This window comes from Asterias rubens, chromosome 22 (genome assembly GCF_902459465.1).
Source record: "Asterias rubens chromosome 22, eAstRub1.3, whole genome shotgun sequence".
Classification (NCBI taxonomy): domain Eukaryota; kingdom Metazoa; phylum Echinodermata; class Asteroidea; order Forcipulatida; family Asteriidae; genus Asterias; species Asterias rubens.
In genome coordinates, this window is record NC_047083.1 from 8,386,178 (window position 1) to 8,408,042 (window position 21,865).

The 21,865-nt window shown below is 37.8% G+C and overlaps 2 protein-coding genes across 3 annotated transcripts; one reads left to right on the forward strand and one right to left on the reverse strand.

The window, feature by feature from the left end:
- Nucleotides 1-4,659: 4,659 nt before the first annotated feature.
- On the reverse strand, nt 4,660-13,399 carry LOC117305346 (serine/arginine-rich splicing factor 6-like). 2 transcript variants are annotated; one of them, XM_033790211.1, is made up of 9 exons: nt 13,198-13,399; nt 12,241-12,252; nt 11,699-11,739; nt 8,438-8,521; nt 7,828-7,903; nt 7,038-7,068; nt 6,456-6,494; nt 5,788-5,943; nt 4,660-5,006 (listed from the first exon to the last, which is right to left on the reverse strand). In XM_033790211.1, the coding sequence occupies exons 1-9, from the start codon at nt 13,304-13,306 to the stop codon at nt 4,775-4,777; spliced, it is 780 nt and encodes a 259-aa protein (XP_033646102.1). In that variant the 5' UTR covers nt 13,307-13,399; the 3' UTR covers nt 4,660-4,774. The 2 variants fall into 2 exon arrangements, with proteins under 2 accessions (XP_033646102.1, XP_033646103.1); XM_033790212.1 differs by lacking the exon at nt 6,456-6,494.
- Nucleotides 13,400-14,496: 1,097 nt separating this feature from the next.
- LOC117305468 (ADP-ribosylation factor-like protein 1) lies at nt 14,497-21,508 on the forward strand. The gene is made up of 6 exons (XM_033790336.1): nt 14,497-14,699; nt 15,576-15,713; nt 16,282-16,363; nt 18,706-18,817; nt 19,695-19,873; nt 20,758-21,508. Exons 1-6 carry the CDS (start codon nt 14,696-14,698, stop codon nt 20,786-20,788), a joined length of 546 nt encoding a protein of 181 aa, XP_033646227.1. The 5' UTR covers nt 14,497-14,695; the 3' UTR covers nt 20,789-21,508.
- Nucleotides 21,509-21,865: the final 357 nt, after the last annotated feature.

Below are 21,865 nucleotides of genomic sequence, written 5' to 3' on the forward strand. Positions count from 1 at the left end.
AATCGTGCCTTTTTTAAAGGATTCTGTACATTCCAGATAAAAAAAACTTTTTATTGTGAAATGTTATCAAAAAAGATGATTTGTTTTGCCGAATCAACAAATTGTTTGTGCTTACTGTAGCAGAAAAATGTGCGTAAGCATAAACGTGTTTCACCACGATTTCTCAAGTTAGCCGAAATATTGTAGGTGCGCATGCACGTTCACATGTACTCACTCGTTTGCACTAACCACTGGTTACCAGGATTTACCCTTGCTAAGGGATGCTCCATGAGCATGAAACGGGCTGCTAAAAAGTTTTATGAAATTGGGCCTTTGTAGGATGTGATGTCATCTATCCACCTCCTGTCTGTCGTTTACGGAGTGTTTATATTTACCAATTTATAACAATAAGCCACTTCGGAATGTCAGTGGCGCATGTCTGTTACTGCTGACAACGGACTTTGTCTATCTCCCGTAACCTTTTGACAATACCCGCCGGTATTGTCAAAAGGTCAAGGGAGATAGACAGAGTCCGTTGTCAGCAGTAACAGACATGCGCAGCTGGAACTCCGAAGTGGCTTATAATGATCATGCATTAAAATTGAATAAAATTTTGCTGACTGAATTATCAACTCTGGATTTCAGGTGTGAGATTGGGTTTTTTTATGAGTCTTGAGTTTATCGCTTTGAGATTACAAAGTGCCGTCACGTGAATAAAGTAATTTAGCTCTTATATGTGTCTGGTTCACGACTCCAAAATGATGAATTAAGCTTTTATTGTTCATTTGTTGTATTATCTGCATTGCTATTGTTCGTTTAAAGCGCTGTGGTCTAAGTTGGTAAGACACTGCTCTAAAACTGCAAGGGTCGTGGGTACGAATCCCACCCCAGTAACATGCCTGTGATATTTTTTCACAGGACTCGGGGGGAAGTACTGAGTATACAGTGCTAACACACATCGGTGTATGGGTAAAAAAAACAAAAAAATAATATTCTTTATCCCCGATGCAATATTAACATCTATTATAGCTAAAACCAGAGTTTGGTTTACATTCCAGGACTCCAGTTCACAAACCAAGGCATGATCAAATATTGATGTGAATCTAACAAATATCCGCCTACAAGTAAAATTTTGAAAACCTTAAAGGCAGTGGACAGTATTGGTAATTACTCAAAACAATTATTATCGTAAAACCTTTCTTGGTTACGAGTAATGGGGAGAGGTTGATGGTATAAAACATTGTGAGAAACGGCTCCCTCTGAAGTGCCATAATTTTCGAGACAGAAGTAATTTTCCACGAACTTGATTTCAAGACCTCAGGTTTAGAACTTGAGGTCTCGAAATCAACCATCTAAACGCACACAACTTCGTGTGACAAGGTTTTTTTCTTCTTTCATTATTATCTCGCAAGTTCAATGACTGATTGAGCTCAAATTTTCACAGGTTTGTTATTTTATGCATATGTTGACATACACCAACTGCGAAGGCTAGTCTTTGACAATTACCAATAGTGTCCAATGTCTTTAACCGATATATCTTTCTTAAAGTGCCTTAAAGACTCTGGACACCTTTGGTAATTGTCAAAGATCAGTATTCTCAATTGGTGCATCTCATGCGCAAAATAACAAACCGGTAAAAGTTTGCACTCAATTGGTCATCGAAGTTGCAAGAGAATAATGGAAGAAAAAACTCCCTCGTTGCACAAAACTTTGTGTGCTTTAAGATGCATAACAAAATTTCAAAAGACTTCGGGCATGAACCCGTTGATATTATGAGTGAGAAATTACCTCTTTCTTCAAAACTATGTTACTTCAAAGGGAGCTGTTTCTCACAATTTTGTATACTATCAGCAGCTCTCCATTGCTCACTACTTAGCAAGTTTTTATGCTTATAGTTAATTGAGTAACTACCAATAGTGTCCAGTGCCTTTAATTTAAAAACAAACACAAATATTTTGTGCTAGAAAACATGACTCGGGTAATATCTGACCAACTTAAGTACAAACAAATTCTTGCACAATTTTCCAGCATCTTTTATAACTCTTTTTTTGTCAACTCAATACACACCCTGAATTACATAAAATGAATAAATTTAAATGAATTAACTTGAGATACCATACAGAGAAAAACAATGATTTAAAAATATTAAAATCACAATGAAATATTCATGAGGTACAGAGACAAAGTTAACCAACCGCAAGAAAAATAACAACTGTAAACCGGTCACACTGCAGCAAAACGAAAACGATAACGATCACGACGCAAAAAGAACACACTCTATTGGTTGAATTGCTCCACGCAGAATACGCACGTTCTCATTCACGTGCTCATTAATGAAGAAATCTGAGAGAGAATAATGCACTTATGTTATTTCTTTTCCTAAAAAAAGTTTTCGAAACCATATTTTTCAGGAATCCATTCTAACAGCTGTAGTACTTTTTGTATGGTTTGTTTTTATGGTTTTTTTAAACGCATATTTTACTCATCTGTGACCCAACAATTCCCAACCTACTCCAAACAATTCACCAACATTCTAGAAATATTTCTGGTCCAGTGGAAATTCTGAGTATTATCTCCTGTTTAGATAAGATCTTCTTAAAGCCATTGGACACTTTCGGTACAAATTCTTCTTTTTTTAAGTTAACAGATTTACAAATAACTTACAGGGTTTACAGAAGGTAATGGTGAAAGACTTCTCTTGAAATCTTATTCCATGAAATGCTTTATTTTTTGAGAAAACATTAAAAGAATATCAATTCTCGATCTCTACGAATTTATTTTAAACACATGTCAAGACACAGCGAAAAGTGCGAATACAAGGGTGGGTTTTCCCGTTGTTTTCTCCCGACTCCGATTGAGCCTAAATTTCCACAGGTTTGTTATTTTGTATAGAAGTTGTGATACATGAAGTGTGGGCCTTGGACCTGTTGGACAATACTGTTTACCGAAAGTGTCAAATGGCTTTAAAACTCAGGCCCCGTCATCACTTTATTGTGCCTTTTCAATTTCCGGTTTTGAGTATGACAGAAAAACCACTACCATTTTGTTTTTACTTTTTGCCTTATCTTCAAATATATCTGGAATACGAGTGAATCTTTTAAATACTTCAATATCTTTATTGGACTAAAATGTCACCTGCGAACAAAATAAATTGTGTAAACAAAACATTTTAACAAAATGAAGCGGTGTATAATCATGGTATATGCACTGTGAAAATATTTGTAAAACTCCATTAAACAAAAAACACTAAACAAACTGCCTGCAAAGGAGTGTGATTTAGACAAAAATGCCCCCAAATTGTATACGTTTCGGACATCTTATTTCATACTTAAAGGAACGTTACAGAATAGGTAAGAAACAAAAATCGTGAAGATCACAGATTTACATAAAACTTACACGGTCAAAAGATGATGATAGTTGAAAACATCTCTTGAAATCTGTCTGAAATGTCATATTTGGTGAGAAATAAATAATCTAATTTCGCATTTGGAGTTTATCGCTCAGTGAGCGTTTTATTCATTTTTGTTTTGGCATCGATGCGATGCAAAATTTGTAATCGTTTTTTTCACTACTCTCTCATGACCAAGATGCCCGATCGATCTCAAACTTCTACAGGTTTGTCAGTTTATGTATATGGTGGTTTACATAAAGTGCTTACACTGCCAGCAACCTTTTTGCTAGCAAAACCAATTCTGTAATGCTCCTTTAAACTTAATTATCTTGCTTACACATATGCTTGTGCGAATCTTTAGCTTTTCTTTGTGCATTTGAACACAAGTAATTTAAATGCTGTTTCAGTATCTATTAACCATGCAGTGTAATAGACCGTATCAAACATGACATTCCCATTCAAATACATGGCATCTTTAAGCGTGTACATATGCGCGCATGTTCCATAAAAATAACTTGGGAAAGCTGCATGCTTTATTGATGTACGCGTTTACACGCACAGATGGCCTGCCCTACAAGATGACGACTTTCATAGTAACAAACATGTTATTCGATACGGTCTATTGATCAGGATATGTCAAAGCGTAGTATAATCTGTTACCAGCCAAATATAAATGTAATGCTGTGTTTTAAACTGGTTCCCAGCAAAAACTCTCCGCAGCAAAGATGCATTTTCTTAAGTGTAGACTTTTCTGAATACAGGGGCCCTTGTAAACTATGTACACAGAAATGCTATTCATCTGCTATTGCATGGGCAGGTTCGGTTACCAGCCAAAATGTGAACTATAACGTCACTGTGAACTAAAATGTTTTTATGCATGGTCAACTGGAACTTGTGTTCCGGATCATAAACCGTTAAGCCTGATAACTACGAATTACCAGCTAACTTGTGAAGCAGTACTATTTGCTTAAAAACACAGGACACTATTGGTAATTGTCAAAGACCAGTCTTCTCACTTGGTGTATCTCAACATATGCATAAAATAACAAACCTGTGAAAATTTGAGCCCAACTGGTCGTCGAAGTTGCGAGATAATAATGAAAGAAAAAACACCCTTGTCACACGAGGTTGTGTGCTTTCAGATTCTTGATTTCGAGACCTCTAATTCTAAATCTGAGGTCTCAAAATCAAGTTCGTGGAAAATTACTTCTTTCTTGAAAACTACGTCACTTCAGAGGGAGCTGTTTCTCACAATGTTTTATACTATCAACCTCTCCCCATTACTCGTAACCAAGTAAGGTTTGATGCTAAAAATTATTTTGAGTAATTACCAATAGTGTCCACTGCCTTTAACAGCTTTATAAGCCCCCTTAAAAACTTTAAGAACAAGATTTTTTAACCGGCTCAGTCCGAGTCATCACTCCCTCTTGATCGCTGTTGTTTGTTGCCATTCCGCTCACCGCTGCGACTTCGGGCGGGGCTGTTTGAGCGGCTTTTGGTGCGACTGCGTCGCGGGGTAGCGCTACGGCTGCGACGTGGTGTGCGACTATGCCTCGGTGATTTGCTGTTGTGCGGTGATCTGCTACGGCGGGGGCTGCGACTGCGTTTCGGGCTGTTCGAACGACTGTGACTCCTTCTGTAATTACAAAGTCATAAACAAATATTAAAACAATGATTTGGAATAGCAAAGTGTTAGATATATTTGGTCGACGCTGCGCTTGTCATAATGTGTACTACATGAAGTTTAAAGTAAATTACAGAATGTTTGCCTTTTCAAATACAGTCAACCATCCTTATAAAGAGCACAGTTATAAAAAGTTTATGCTTATCAAGAGCACTGAATTCAAACTCTGGTGTTTCTGATCAGCAGAGTGTGGGTTCGAATCCCCAGCTGTGACACTTGTGTCCTTAAGCAAGACACTTAACCATTGCTTCATCTTTCAAATGGGAGGTAAAAGCTGTTGGTCCCATAAGTTGTGTTCATGCATGTAAAAGAACCCAGTGCACTTATTGAAAAGAGAAGGGGTTCGCCCTGGTGTTCCTGGCTGTGGCTGCTGTATGCGCCGTAGCACCTTGTAAACCCTTATAAGGTGCTAAATAATTCATCACTGAAATAACCTATCTCTGTATACACTCGGCGCCTTGAGTACCTTGTTTGGCAGATGTGTGCGCTATAAAAGATAATGTCTTTGGAAAAGAAATGTTTGAGATGGGTTCTACTTATCAAGAATACATTCTGAAGTCTCAAGTCTCATGTCCATAACATCACTCCTGTTTTTTTTTAAACAGAGGTAATTTGGCCAGTTCCAGTTGGTCTCGTTATGACGAGTTGACAGTACAAAACTTTTAAAAGGAATGCTCTGGGATCAACTTCTATGAAATACTGGGTTGTATTCAGTTCCAATTCCATCATTTACCGTTTTCCTTTGATGTTACGATCACGGCTCCGGCTGCGTCGGCTCACGGGGCTACGGCTACGCCTACGGGGCGGACTGCGGCTACGTCTCCGCGGGGGGCTGCGACTCCGCCTCCTGACTGGACTGCGACTTCTTGAGCGGTAGTTACTACGTCGCCTAGGAAACACAGCAAATAATAACAGACATGAAATAGCTGTTGCTTCCCCCTTCTTATATACAACATGATCCTGTGGCTGTTCTATGTGCTGAAAAAAAAGATGTAAACTCGTCATGTACATGTCGGGCTATTCCAGTTGAATTTTTCCAACATTTTCAACTAAGGTGGAGGTGTTTTAGTTTGCCTAAGTGGTAATACTTCTCGGCTTGCAGTCCAATGGTTGTGGGTTCGAATCCCATGCCAGGAATAGTTCTAATGTCTTTTGTTACAGGAATACATTTTCTTGTTTGTTTTTTTGTGGTAGTGGAAGTTCGCTACCTAGATATTTGTCGGTTTGAAGCAAACTCAAACTGTTGTCAGCAAACTGGACCTTATCTTTGGCATCCGAGTGTGTCTTCACACACCTTTCTTTTATATTTTGTTACATAAACCTTTTCTTGTAAACAAGCAGTTTCTAGAAGATTTTCAGCTACCAAAAAAAAGTTTCTTCAAACATATTAAAACTTGTTACCTCCGATCTCTGGAACGAGAACGTGATCTCGAACGATATCTGCGGAAAAGAAAATTAAACAACCCGTGACACAGAATCCTCTAATGAAAATCATCTCTCCCCTTCCACCCTTTCATAAATAATAATAAAACAATAACAATAAGTAAAACTTAATTTGTCCAACTGCCTTTCAAAAAGCCCCAAAAACTCATTTAACTTTTCCTTAAAGACAGTGGACACTATTGGTAATTGTCAAAGACCAGTCTTCTCACTTGGTGTATCTCACCATATGCCTAAAATAACAAACCTGTGAAAATTTGTGCTCAATTGGTCATCAAAGTTGGGAGATAATAATGAAAGAAAAAACATCCTTGTCACACTGAGTTGTGGGCTTTCAGATGCTTGATTTTGAGATCTCTGAGGTCTCGAAATCAAATTCGTGGAAAATTACTTCTTTCTCGAAAACTACGTTACTTCAGAGGGAGCAGTTTCTCACAATGTTTTATACTATCAACCTCTCCCCATTACTTGTTACCAAGTAAGGTTTTGTGCTAATAATAATTTTGACAAGATTTAGACCAGAGTATTTTCTAGACTTCTTACCTTGAACGACCATATCCCCCAAATCCGCCACCTGGTGGGAAATAACAAACATAAAAGTTTAACTTTAGTGAATGTTCGAAAACAAAATCAAACCGAAGACGAAAAGGAAAGAGACTCATACGCTATTTTACATAATGCCTTTTCAACATCACCCACTGTACTGTACGGCTGGCGTATTGCGTTTTTGCTCAAAACCACAGTGAATGATATTAGTAGGAGGGTTGACTGTGTACTGTGTAGATGCATTCACCCTATGAAATGTTCATGTTGCAGGCTGGTATAGTTTGTATATGGCAGACAGTAGGAGGGTTGACTGTGCTGAAGGTGCATTCACCACATGATTGCATATTGCAGGCTGTCGTGGGTTATCATTGAAAGTCACTGTGGATATTAAATGGTCAGACAGTAGGAGGGTTGACTGTGCTGTAGGTGCATTCACCACATGATTGCATATTGCAGGCTGTCGTGGGTTATCATTGAAAGTCACTGTGGATATTAAAATAATGGTCAAACAGTAGGAGGGTTGACTGGGTTGTAGGTGCATTCACCACATGATTGCATATTGCAGGCTGTCGTGGGTTATCATTGAAAGTCACTGTGGATATTAAATGGTCAAACAGTAGGAGGGTTGACTATGTGCATTCACCACATGATATCATGCTACAGGCAGCTGGACAAGTTCATAATTAAAAGTCACAGTGGGTGGATGATATTGAATGGTCAGACAGTAGGAGGGTTTATTTCTGTTTGACTGTTTTGATGCATAATCAAGAAGATGGACTTGACTTACGGTAACCTCTGGTATCGCTGCGACAAGCTCGGGCAAAGTGGCCTATCCCACCACACTTATAACACTCATCATCGCTCTGTGTGGTCAAAAGCAACAACAAAACAAATAAACAAACAAATTAACAAACAACTATTAAAATAGAGTTTAAAATTATGGTGTTTTTTGGTGATTTGCAGTAATTTCTAAAAGAGGGCAAAACTGTAATTTGTTTGTCGAACATGTTTAGTCCTTGGAAAACGTAGAAACATTTTATGGAGTACAAGGGCGGACATACATATCGTCGTTGTTTTTACTAAGTGACAAATGAAACAAAAACCTTAACATTTAGCCATCAGGGTTGTGTAAAGTATTAATGTATTCAATGCTGTTGACATTTTCACAAAGTTTCACAACCGATACACAATAATACGTAGTGAAATTACACTACACTATGCCGTTAATATTTTCACGTTTCAGAACCTAATGCCTAATAATTTGTACTTAAAATTACACCGCTTACAATAACAACCACTACTATATTTTTCATTCGTTGTTTTTACAAAGTGACAAATCAAAAATCGCCACTGAAGTCCATTGTAATATTTGAAAGTACACAACACTCCAGACTTACCACCCCTCGCTTTGGCCCTCTCGCCCACTCAACCACGATGCTCTGCCCACAAATCTCCTGACGATCTTCAAACTTCTGGGCGTCCTGTCACATGCGTAAAATACAAGAAATTGTATATAAACACACACAAATGTTCCTAGAAATAAGGAAAACAGACTAAATTTTTTCCGATTATCCTTTAATAAACTTGTTCATGTTAACTTTAAAGAAAATCTTAAATTAATTCATGATTCATTTAGTTTTTTATATTTTAAATTTTTGGTTTGTTTTGGGGAGCACTCAAGTTGCAACATACTGAATAAACTTACACAGTGACCAAGCACCCAAAAGCATGTCAAATTTTGAAGAATTTAAAAGGGGTTTAAGTTGAAATTCTTAAAGAAGACACTTTAATAAACCAAAGGAAACAAAAAATCTACCTAAGAAGGAGTTATTCCTCCAAAAACAAGAAAAATGTCACACACTAAACTATCGCCAAATCAAATAATAACCAAGATAAATTCTAACTTCAAATTTCACTGGGAACTGGGGATGACCTAAAAAGCAAGTCAGAGAAAATATCACTTAAAAATGTTCCTTTGTCTTAGGACCAGGCAGTATTTCAGGGGTTTTTTTGTGGGGGGGGGGGGGGGGTGAGGGATGGTTTACCCGCAACACTGATGTGTATACAGTGTATTCTTTCACAGTCCTTTGAATAAAATTGTGTTTCAACCATTAGCCTACACTGTAAATCTACACGTATCAGTCAATTCTTTTGATTTCAACTTTTGTCATAAACTTTTGCTAGAATTTTAGCCGCCCATTCATCTCAACTCTTAAAGACAGTGGACACTATTGGTAATTGTCACAGACCAGTCTCCTCACTTGGTGTATCTCAACATTTGCATAAAACAACAAACCTGTGAAAATTTGAGCTCAATCGGTCATCGAACTTGCGAGATAATAATGAAAGAAAAAAACCTTTGTCACACGAAGTTGTGTGCGTTCGAGACCTCAAGTTCTAAATCTGAGGTCTCAAAATCAAATTCGTGGAAAATTACTTCTTTCTGGAAAACTACGTCACTTCAAAGGGAGCCGTTTCTCACAATGTTTTACACTATCAACCTCTCCCAATTTCTCTTTACCAAGTAAGGTTTTATGCTAATAATTATTTTGACTAATTACCAAAACTGTCCACTGCCTTTAAGTACACAGTTTAGCCTGTTGTTAATTTGTTTTATTTTTTTTTCTGGTAGGGGAGGGAAGGCGGTCAGGGGGGTGGGGGGCCGTTAGAAGTTATCTTGGCTATTGTATGTAAGGCATTCACTTCTCATTACGTACTCTAAAGAACAATATGTGCCGTCAATATGTGCTGAAAAGGAGGTGGTCGGGTAGACATGAAAAGCCGCCCATGGTAGGACCCGGTTTCATTAGGCTCTGCAGCGGTCAGCGCTAGTGTTTCAATTCACACTAGCAAGTCACATGGCTTTATGATGGAGCTACTATATTTTGGTAGAGCGCCCTCTTGCAACCAGACATGTGGTTTGGTAGCTTGTCTTCGCCGCACGTCTGCTTTTGGTAGTGATTTGAGATCTTTGATTTCAAAGTGTAAAGCGCCCTCTTGTGGCCTGGATATGGGGTATCTAGGACCTCCGAAAACTCGTCTAGCGCCCTCTTGTGGCCCGGATATGGGGTTTCTAGAGCCTCCGAGAACTCGTCTTTGAGTGGTCAGGAGGGGATTGTGGTTGACGGTAGGCTGAGGTGGGTTGGTAGCGACCCCCCGGCTAGGCTTCAATCTCTGGCGGTTATGGTAGTGTTTAAATGCTCTAAGGTAGTGACAACCAACCAACGTCATTCATTCGGACTTGGTAGTGACCGACAACTTTTTGGGTAGGCAAAGGAACTCTGTGTAAAATGCAATCATTCAAGAATTAAGTGTCAACAAGTAAATCAACAAAAAAGCATCCAAAAGTAAAAATTGAAAAAATAAACTGAGAGCAGAAGTAAATTCGATTCAGGAATGAAGGTTCTGTTTTTTCAAACTGCATTTTAAAGACACTGGACACTTTTGGTAATTGTCAAAGACCAGTCTTCTCAATTGGTGTATTTCAACATATGCATGAAATAAAAAACCTGTGAACATTTGAGGTCAGTTAATATATAGTTATAATAGTGAAAGAAAAAACACCCTTGTCACACAAAGTTGTGTGCTGTCAGATGCTTGATTTCGAGACCTCAAATTCTAAATCTGAGGTCTCGAAATCAAATTCGTGGAAAATTACTTCTTTCTCAAACACAACGTCAGTTCAGAGGGAGATTCTCCACTATGCTTTATACTGTCAACCTCTCCCCATTACTTGTTACCAAGTGAGGTTTTATGCTTTATAGTTATTTTGATGAATTACCAATAGTGTCCACTGCCTTTAATCAATATTTACTTCAATTTGTCATAAGAAGTGAACACTCCCAAACCTAACTATGTAAAAACCCATGGCCCAATTTCATGGAGCTACTTCATGGAGACACAAATTACCTAAGCTCCAAACAATTATGCTAACCAGAATAAGGTTACCGGCCATAGTACCATGTCACATGTAGAATTTATGACCGGTGTCTTGCTCCTTTTTGGTAAGCAGAAAATTGTTAAGCAATAATTCCTGCTTTAAAGCAGCTTGATGAAATTATATTCTTGCCAAGAATTCTTGCCAACAATCAAAACCTTCAATCGAACTAATGTTTTAATTTGTTTTTGTTATCAGAATTATCATCGCAATTAAATTATGAAAATTATATCAAATGGTCAAGTACAGCTCATGTTAATTTGTTTAGTTTCTGCTGTATTTCTTGTGAAAAGAACAGGGGTCGATTTCACAAAGAGTTAAGACTAGTCTTATCTCGAGTTGGGAAGAGTTACTCCGAGTCCTAACTTAGGACTAGCTATACGTTTTTGATATTAACTCATTGTGAAAATTGACCCCGGACTGTTTTTGCTGTTTTCTAAGCAAGTACTGTACATGTAGATACTGTTTTCAGACTTTCACAGGTAACTTTTCTTGGTATGACCCTACCTAAAAGAAGTGAGTCGTTTTGAAGACCAATATTGCGTTAAATTTCAGACAAGTTACTCAAAGATGGTTCTCACTGGAATTGCAGAATTGGATAAAAATGACGTTATGTCTAATGCGTGTGAACCAACGCAGTACTTAACCCTACTAATACTTTTATCATTCATTATTTTATTATAAATATTTAGAGTCTTGGTTAATTTGCGGCTTTACTCACCTCCGCATCCCGGGGGTCTTCATAATCAATGAAGGCATAGGCTGTTAACAAACATATGAATGAATTAGTTAATGAAATAGTTGACAAAAGAAGATTTGTTAACACCATTAGTAGTTATTATGACCAGTATTTTACTTGATGAATCCCAAAATCGGTGAAAATTTTGACTCAATTGGTCATCTAGTTTGCAATAGATTGAAGGGAATAATTACAGAAAAAACACCCTTGTTGCACACAGTGCTTTCAGGCATAAAAGGATTCAGCTCTTCAGGGTCTGAAGTCTTTTAATATTTGAGTGAGAAACTACCTCTTTCACAAAAAACTGTCACTTCTGATGTTTTCTCACAATGTTTTATACTATCAACAGCTCCCCAATTACCAAGTAAGTTTTTATGCTAGTGTTCAGTGCCTTTAAATTTTGTCAGAACTTGGAGGTCTTTGAACTTTTCGCAACTATAACTTACTTAAGGTTAGCAAAGCAATGGAAGGGTCAAAATGAAAACCGCATTTGAAGAAATGGACAAACATTTATAATTACTCACCCATTCCAGTCCCTGAAGTTAAAACATCAGGATCCAAATCATTATTTCATCCAGGACCAAGAATCCAAGAGAGAAAAAGAAAAAGGACAAACAGGAAACACATATCGTATTATAAGATTGATTCTAATTATTGTACCTTAAAAAAATGAGATATACATGTACCTTTTTGGGGGTGAAAATATTAAGGGAAAAAGTGGTGGAAAGGGAAACATTTATGTTAGTCTGTTAGTACTTTAGTATGTCGCTCAAAGTCAAATGTAAAATGTTGTGAATTTCACTGAAATTGAAAGGTGGCACTCACTGCCACTGGTGATAATGATATGCAATTCTTTCCCGTTTCATTTTGAAAGTACAAAGTGACATCGTAATAAACAGAGTAGTAATTTTGATATTATAAATCGTAATTTAGTTACAAATTTACACCAACATTACAAATAAAATAGTTAATGTTTTAAATAATTATGTACAAGTAACTACTACTGTACTTGTACTAGTACTACTCTAGGCCTAATTAAAATATTATTTTCCTTTTTGATAGTTTTGTAAAATAATTTTGTAAAATAATTTTTGTAAAATTATAAAAATTTAAATCTTTATTTTGTAAAAATAGTTAGGCCTCATAGTCATATAGGCTATTATGAATATTAATAATATTGTTACTAATAATAGTAACTAATAGTATACTAATTTGTCCCTCCCATCCCAGCTGCCTGGCCCTGATGATAATTGTCAATAAAATTAAAATAGCAAATAGGGCCATAAATATAGGCCTTTGGATGGGAAGCCGGCCTTATTCTGGTGTGGTTAATAAACCGTGTAAACATTTTCGGAACAAATTTCAAGATCTCCCTTTTTAAAACAAATTGTATGAAGGTCGAGTAGTCTAAAAATAGAAAACCAGGGGCTTTTTAAAAGGTCGACTCGTCTCAAAACACGAAAGAAGAAAAAGCTTAATACCGTATTTCAGTTCGCATCTCTGCATCGGTCCGTACTTCATAAACACATCTTCGACATCTCTTTGTCGAGTCTGCTTACTCAACCTTCCAATGAAGAGCTGAGCAGACATTTTGGCAATCAACAAGAAATTAATTTGGCAATATTCTCTCGATTTTACTTCCCCGTTGTTTGTTGTGCGGCGATCGTGTGTGACGTGTGTACAACAACAGTGTGCGTTGCTTCGTGTTCAAATTGTAATCTTTCGCTCGTCCCCTAATACGCTTTACTCACTGATGATAACCCTGCGGACGAGGTGATCAAAACTTAGTCAGCAGTGTTTATTATTTCTTACCAAAACATGTATTGGCGACTGGGTACCAGACTTTAATTTTCCCCAAAAATGTTTTGTCTTTCCCCGCAATTAATTTGATTAAAAGTAACTACTGGGTTGAATTTCAACAAAATTAACCATACTGCTTTGAAATTCGGTTCGATTATACCCATGCAACGATTTGTACCCAATATTTTGGATTAATGACTGTGTAAGACGAGTTTTAGTTTGCAAAGTTAATAAATAGTACAGTACAGTAGTTGGTGTTGCCAGGCTGTTCTTTTACCGGACCTTATAATTTCGAGAAAAAAAAGTAATGAATTAAATTTTGTTTTTTTGAAAGATGATAAAATTACAATAAAAAATAATTCGCCAAGCAAGGTGAACTGTAATTTCTTAAAGCTTTTTTTGTATAATTCCTTGGTAATTTTCACTTTTAGATTTGTTTACTTACGTTGTTTGTATTTTTTTAGTTTGAAATAATACTTGTATTTTATGTATTATATTCCGGTTATAAATAGTTTACTTGTTTATTTATTTTATTCGAAATTTTACTTTGTATTTTTTAATAAAACTTTTTATTTTAGCATAGAGCAAGGAACAGAACTTGCTCTATGATTTGTATGTGTTTTTTGATTATTGTTTATTTTTCAAACATTTATCATCTAAATTTCTTGTCATATCATGTATTATATTTTATTTACGTGTTTTCTGCTTAATTTTTCTTCCAAAAATGTTTTTACTTCAATTGTTAACTATATACATACATATAGGAGTGCTTTTCGAAAAATATGTATCAGTTTCCTAATATTGGTCAAAAGTATTTTATTAAGTATTTTTTTCAAAACATCTGGGAAAAGAACGGCAAAGCAATAGCCTTTGTCATGAAATACACGTTGGCAAAGAATAATATCTAGTGCATGACGTCATCGTTTAGCTGACACGTTGGATTTGAGCATAATGTATGCATATCATGTATAGTACGAACATGATTAGATGTACAGTGTGTACGGATTCTATGTGTACATTGCACAAGAATGACAACTTCTGCAACAACGAAAGGAACTTTTAACGTCAATGGCACGAAATTTACCTTAAAGTGTTGATATTTTGCTTATTTTTTTAGTACATTGGAAAAGTTGAAACCTGCTAGATCTGGTGTTTCCATCGAGACAGTATTTATTAAAAATGGGTAAGTTTTTCAGAGCAGACAGAGATTTTTGCAACTGTCCGTAAATTGGGCAAAACTCCACTTTCGCCGGTGTCTGCTCCAAAAATAAACAAGTACCGTTTAGTAGTCCGCCCCAAACCAAATGCATAAACCAGGCATACAGCTTTCCAGTTGATCAGCTGATTTCCTTGTACCTGGGCCCAATTTCATAGAGCTGCTAAGCACAAAAATTTGCTAAGCGTGAAATTTCTTTCTTGATAAAAACAGGATTACCAACCAAATTTCCACTGGATTTTCGGGATAAGCAAACAACAGATGAATACCAGTTAAACAAGCAATATGCAACAAAAAGAAATCGCTTTGCAAACGCTTTATTTTGTTGTTGGACTAAACCATTCTGTGAAAGGGGTGTTACAATGTTGCAGTGCTGCAGCGCATGCGCGCCATGGCATGATGAGTGAACGGCGGGCAATGTAAACGGACAGCGCGCCCGCACTGCCTTGAAACACCCCTTTCACAGAATGGTTAAGTCCAACATCAAAATAAAGCGTTTGCAACAAGTTCAAAATATCCTGGGAATTCGCTCCGGGATCTGGTAAGTTTTTGTCCTTTTTCTTCAAAAATATTTTCTCAATGGTGTTTTGAGTGTTCATTAGACATTGAGGATTAAGTTCTTGCCCTTAGAATTTTTGTCATGATTTTTGAAAGTGGTAAAAATGGGGCAAATCTGGTGACTAGCTGTCAAAATTATACGTCATCTTTAAGTCATCTTTATAATAAGATTCAGATAAAATAGCGTTGTTACATTTATTTTCTTGTTTTTATTGTACTTGTATCCTAGCCAATCCTTTAAGCTTATTTGTGTTTAATTAACTCCAAAACTCTTTAATTTTTTAGGGGGATTTTTTACTAGAATGTTCTCCGGCTTGTTTGGCTCCAAAGAGCTAAGAATTCTAATCCTTGGCCTGGACGGTGCTGGCAAAACAACAATACTCTACCGCCTTCATGTTGGCGAAGTAGTTACCACGATACCAAGTAAGTAGAAACAAGTACCTGGGTTTTTTTTTCTTTTCATTTCACTGATTTTATAACTTCTTTAAAGGCAGTGGACACTATTGGTAACTACTCAAAATAGTTGTTATCATAAAAACTTACTTGGTAACGAGCAATATCAATGGAGAGCTGTTGATAGTATAAAACATTGTGAGAAACGACTCCCTCTGAAGTAATGTAGTTTTTGAGAAAGTTTTCTCACTAAAATATTTGAATTTGATTTTGAGACCTCAGAATTTGATTTTGAGTTCTTGAAATCAAGCATCTGATGAAAGCACACAACTGTTTTTCTTCAATTATTCTCTCGCAACTTTGACGACTAATTGAGCTCAAATGTTCCCAGGTTTGTTATTTTGAGATGCACCAAGTGGTCTTTTGACAATAACCAAAGGTGTCCAGTGTCTTTAAGTCAAAAGTGAAGCTTTCTCAGCCATTTCCAATCTAGCTGAGAACAAGCTACAATCTCAGCACTGAGCTCTCAATAATAAGCCAGCTTGATACTAATTTTGTATCATATTATTTGTTTTCCTTCCTCTTCTTTTTCTCACAGCCATTGGTTTTAATGTAGAAACTGTCAAATATGGCAATATCAAATTTCAAGTATGGGATCTTGGTGGACAGACCAGCATAAGGTAAGCATACCCCTCCCCCTTTAAATAAAAGCATATCTAAAATGTTTTGAAAATGAAAGATAAATGCTATCCCTCAAACCTTCCCAAACCCATCAAAATCCACATTTTGTTTGATTCTGTTGAACTGAGGACTGCACACAAAAATTTATTATGCTTTACCACCATAATCAGAGTCCAGCAGTTTGGGTGTTGAGTTACTGTATGGTGTTTGACTGAGGACTGCACAAGTAAACTGATCATGCTTTACATGGGATCAGGCATACTACAATAATCAGAGTCCAACAGTTTGGGTGGTGAGTTACTGAATGGTGTTTGACTGAGGACTACACTAGTAAACTGATCATGCTTTACATGGGATCAGGCATACCACCATAATCAGAGTGCAACAGTTTGGGTGTTGAGTTACTGTATGGTGTTAGACTGAGGACTGCACTAGTTAACTGATCATGCTTTACATGGGATCAGGCATACCACAATAATCAGAATCCAACAGTTTGGGTGTTGAGTTACTGAATGGTGTTGGACTGAGGACTGCACTAGTAAACTGATCATGCTTTACATGGGATCAGGCATACCACAATAATCAGAGCGCAACAGTTTGGGTGTTGAGTTACTGTATGGTGTTTGACTGAGGACTGCACAAGTAAACTGATCATGCTTTACATGGGATCAGGCATACCACCATAATCAGAGTCCAACAGTTTGAGTGTTGAGTTACTGTATGGTGTTTGACTGAGGACTGCACAAGTAAACTGATCATGCTTTACATGGGATCAGGCATACCACCATAATCAGAGTCCAACAGTTTGAGTGTTGAGTTACTGTATGGTGTTTGACTGAGGACTGCACAAGTAAACTGATCATGCTTTACATGGGATCAGGCATACCACCATAATCAGAGCGCAACAGTTTGGGTGGTGAGTTACTGAATGGTGTTTGACTGAGGACTGCACTAGTTAACTGATCATGCTTTACATGGGATCAGGCATACCACAATAATCAGAGCGCAACAGTTTGGGTGTTGAGTTACTGTATGGTGTTTGACTGAGGACTGCACAAGTAAACTGATCATGCTTTACATGGGATCAGGCATACCACCATAATCAGAGTCCAACAGTTTGAGTGTTGAGTTACTGTATGGTGTTTGACTGAGGACTGCACAAGTAAACTGATCATGCTTTACATGGGATCAGGCATACCACCATAATCAGAGTCCAACAGTTTGAGTGTTGAGTTACTGTATGGTGTTTGACTGAGGACTGCACAAGTAAACTGATCATGCTTTACATGGGATCAGGCATACCACCATAATCAGAGTGCAACAGTTTGGGTGTTGAGTTACTGTATGGTGTTTGACTGAGGACTGCACAAGTAAACTGATCATGCTTTACATGGGATCAGGCATACCACCATAATCAGAGTCCAGCAGTTTGGGTGTTGAGTTACTGTATGGTGTTAGACTGAGGACTGCACTAGTTAACTGATCATGCTTTACATGGGATCAGGCATACCACAATAATCAGAGCGCAACAGTTTGGGTGTTGAGTTACTGTATGGTGTTTGACTGAGGACTGCACAAGTAAACCGATCATGCTTTACATGGGATCAGGCATACCACAATAATCAGAGCGCAACAGTTTGGGTGTTGAGTTACTGTATGGTGTTTGACTGAGGACTGCACAAGTAAACTGATCATGCTTTACATGGGATCAGGCATACCACCATAATCAGAGTCCAACAGTTTGGGTGTTGAGTTACTGAATGGTGTTTGACTGAGGACTGCACAAGTAAACTGATCATGCTTTACATGGGATCAGGCATACCACCATAATAAGATTCCAATAGTTTGGGTGATGGTGTTGAGGTAATTTATCACTCGAGTAATGAAACTTTTTATTAGGCATCTGAAAGCACACACAGTAATACAACAGGGTGGTTTTTTTCTTTCATTATTCTCTTGCAAATTTGATGACCAGTATTTAGCCCAAAATGTTACAGGTTAGTTAATTTATGCATATGTTGGGATATACCAAGTGAGAATACTGGTCCTTGACAATTATGTACCAATGTCCCGTACCTTTAACTGGTGTTCATTTATTTTAATTTGTTTAAAGGCAGTGGACACTATTGGTAATTGTCAAAGACTAGCCTTCACAGTTAATGTATCTCAACATATGCATAAAATAACAAACCTGTGAAAATTTGAGCTCAATCAGTCATCGAACTTGCGAGATAATAATGAAAGAAAAAAACCACCCTTGTCACACGAAGTTGTGTGCGTTTAGATGGTTGATTTTGAGACCTCAAATTCTAAATTCTACATTCTTTCTTTTTGTTGACAGACCTTATTGGAGGTGTTACTACTCCAACACTGATGCCATTATTTACGTTGTAGATAGCTCGGATAAAGAAAGGATGGGAATCTCAAAATCAGAACTTGTAGCAATGTTAGAAGTGAGTCAAAGTTTCTTCTTTTTAACAATAATAATAATACTAATAACCAGTTTTTATACAGCGCTTTTCACACCCCAGGGCTTCTAAAAGCGCTTCCGACATAATTACCCTGGTCACTGGACCTTAAATCATTCCTTAAACTATCTCAACTCCCTGGGGAATATACAGCCTGTGCGACTCGACCAAACCAATCGCAAGAACCTTCTCTGTCCTCACAGGTACCCATTTACCCCTGGGTGGAGAGAAGCAATTATAGTTAAGTGTCATGCTCAGGGACACAAGTGTCACGACCGGGAATCGATCCCACACTCTGCTCAACAGAAGCACCATACATTGTAACTTGAGTTTGGTGCTCTTATCCACTCGGCCACAACACCCCTTTTCAGCCAAAAACTCAACTAGCCTTCCCTGGTTTGTGCCTGATTTTGATAAATTCAAAACAACACAGCCAAACCAATCATTGAATAAAGCCCGGCGAACCTATCATATCAGAGTCTGACAGCCCAGATACTTCCCGGTGGCAACAAAGGCGATTGCCTCCATGCCCCCTGGCCATTGCCTTGGTGCCCTTGAAATGCTCCAGTAGAAACTTACAGTTTGCCTTGGTGCCCTTGCCCTTTCAATAACGAAGCATACAGGCTTGTTACCTTCCATGGTTTAGCCTGTTTTTGATAGATCAAATACTGGACAGCCAAAACAACCATGCTTAGCATTATTCCAGGCAAATCAATCTAATCATAGTCTAAGTTTGATAGATTCAGTACTGTACAACCAAACCAACCACGCTTAGCATAATTCCAGGCATATCAATCTTATCAGAGTCTGTGTTTGATGGATTCAGTACTGTACAATGATTTATGACCTTTGATCTTTTCAGGAAGAGGAATTAAAGAATGCCATGTTACTCGTTATGGCCAACAAGCAAGACATGGAAAACGCTCTCACGAAAGCGCAAGTAGCGACGGAACTCGGCCTGGCCGCCCTGAGGCACCGAAAGTACCAAATCTTCAAGACATCCGCCATCAAAGGGGAGGGCCTCGAGGAGGCGATGCAATGGTAAGGACTGTCTAGTTCCCTGTATGTCATATCAGCCATGTACATTGATTCTTAGTAAGCATTGGAGGGACCAGACTAAATTACCCTTCCGGCCTCATTATGATTATCATGTTCTGAGATGGAGACCAGCAAAATGGCAGCAGTGTAAATTAGAGCAGGCCTTGAACTTTCCTCTTGAACGGGCACAGCAACTTTTCTCTGGTAGGGGGGCACTTCTATGGGGGGGCAGGGGACTCCGTAAGTTTGTGTTGGAACTTTGAAGAGGGCACCACAGCAAAGTGCAGGACATCAAAGCAATAGGAGACTTTCCAACGCTAGGTGGCAGCAGACATACTGGGTAAATTTCCATTGTTTACATAGTTCTGAGAACAATGGATTTACCCGGTAAGTCTGCTGCCCTCTATTGTCCCAGAAAGTCTCCCATTGCTGTGAGTGTCGTGGGTTAACTCAAGGCCTACATGAATGCATTAAAGACATTGGACACTATTTGTAATTGTCAAAGACCAGTCTTCTCACTTCGTGTATCTCAACATATGCATAAAATAACAAACCTGTGAAAATTTGAGCTCGATTGGTCGTCTGAGTTGCGAGATAACTATGAAAGAAAAAAACACCCTTGTCACACGAAGTTGTGTGCTTTCAGATGCTTGATTTCGAGACCTCAAATTCAAAACTTGAGGTCTAAAAATCAAATTCGTGGAAAATTACTTCTTTCTCGAAAACTATGGCACTTCAGAGGCAGCTGTTTTTTACAATGTTTTATACCATCAATCTCTCCCCATTACTCGTCACCAAGTAAGGTTTTATGCTAATTTAATTATTTTGAGTAATTACCAATAGTCTCTGAACTTAATTTTATTTCATGTTTCTTTCTTTCTCATTAGGCTGGTGAGTGAACTCAAAACGTCGCAGTAATGGAGAGACGTGTGTAAATTCTTCCTTCATATTTCGTACAAAATCAATCGATATCATCAAACTGTTGGGGGCAGTGGATGTTTCTGACAACAGAGGGCGCTACATACGCATTGCCGCTTTGGGACTGCATGCATCGGTGATCGTCATCGGGTTTGTTGGTAATCCAATAGGTTTTTGGACCCCCGTAAAAATGATGAGAAGTTGGGATTGCTTTGAGGTGTTGCTTTGAGAGATGGTCCACACTCTTGCAAAAGAAGGTCATGAATGGTGAAGGGGGCGATGCTTTTGGAGGGGGCGGGCCATAGCAGCCCCTAAGGGAGGCTGCAGGTGGTAGTCATTAAATGATTGATCCATTAAAACCCACCCGCTTTTAATAATGTTTCTTGCATTGGTTGACAGATGCGCCACCATTCCTGGAATATCAAGCAACCCACAAAAATACATGATGTGGCACTTTGAATTTAATTGATAGGGTGATTCTTTTTACTTGTTAAATTTTTGGGCCTATGTACGCACAGTGATATGATAGGTCATTGAGGAGATTGGAATTCTTAAAAAGTTTGTGACAGTAAAACATTTGTAAATCTATTGTATCAGACTTCTGTGACATTCCACATCATTTTGGACAGGAATCAGGTTGATCAAGCTGTTAAAGGCAGTGGACACTATTGGTAATTGTCAAAGACTAGCCTTCACAGTTGTTGTATCTCAACATATGCATAAAATAACAAACCTGTGAAAATTTGAGCTCAACCGGTCATGGAACTTGTGAGATAATAATGAAAGAAAAAACACCCTTGTCACACGAAGTTGTGTACGTTAAGATGGTTGATTTCGAGACCTCAAGTTCTAAATCTGAGGTCTCGAAATCAAATTTGTGGAAAATTTCTTCTTTCTCGAAAACTATGGCACTTCAGAGGGAGCCGTTTATCACAATGTTTTATACCATCAACCTCTCCCCATTACTCGTCACCAAGAAAGGATTTGTGCAAATAATTTGTTTGAGCAATTACCAATAGTGTCCACTGCCTTTAAGAAATACAAAATCTTGCTTGAAAAAAAATATAACTGGGTACC

Excerpts from the sequence above, each read along its gene's own strand:
- LOC117305346 (XM_033790211.1), bottom strand. The coding sequence starts at position 13,306 with ATGTCTGCTCAGCTCTTCATTGGAAGGTTGAGTAAGCAGACTCGACAA. Across the intron at positions 7,069-7,827 it reads CAGCGATACCAGAGGTTACC|GTGGCGGATTTGGGGGATAT; the intron begins GTAAGTCAAGTC and ends ATTTCCCACCAG. Across the intron at positions 5,944-6,455 it reads TCTCGTTCCAGAGATCGGAG|GCGACGTAGTAACTACCGCT; the intron begins GTAACAAGTTTT and ends TGTGTTTCCTAG.
- LOC117305468 (XM_033790336.1), top strand. Across the intron at positions 16,364-18,705 it reads GGTGGACAGACCAGCATAAG|ACCTTATTGGAGGTGTTACT; the intron begins GTAAGCATACCC and ends TTTTGTTGACAG. Across the intron at positions 18,818-19,694 it reads AACTTGTAGCAATGTTAGAA|GAAGAGGAATTAAAGAATGC; the intron begins GTGAGTCAAAGT and ends TGATCTTTTCAG.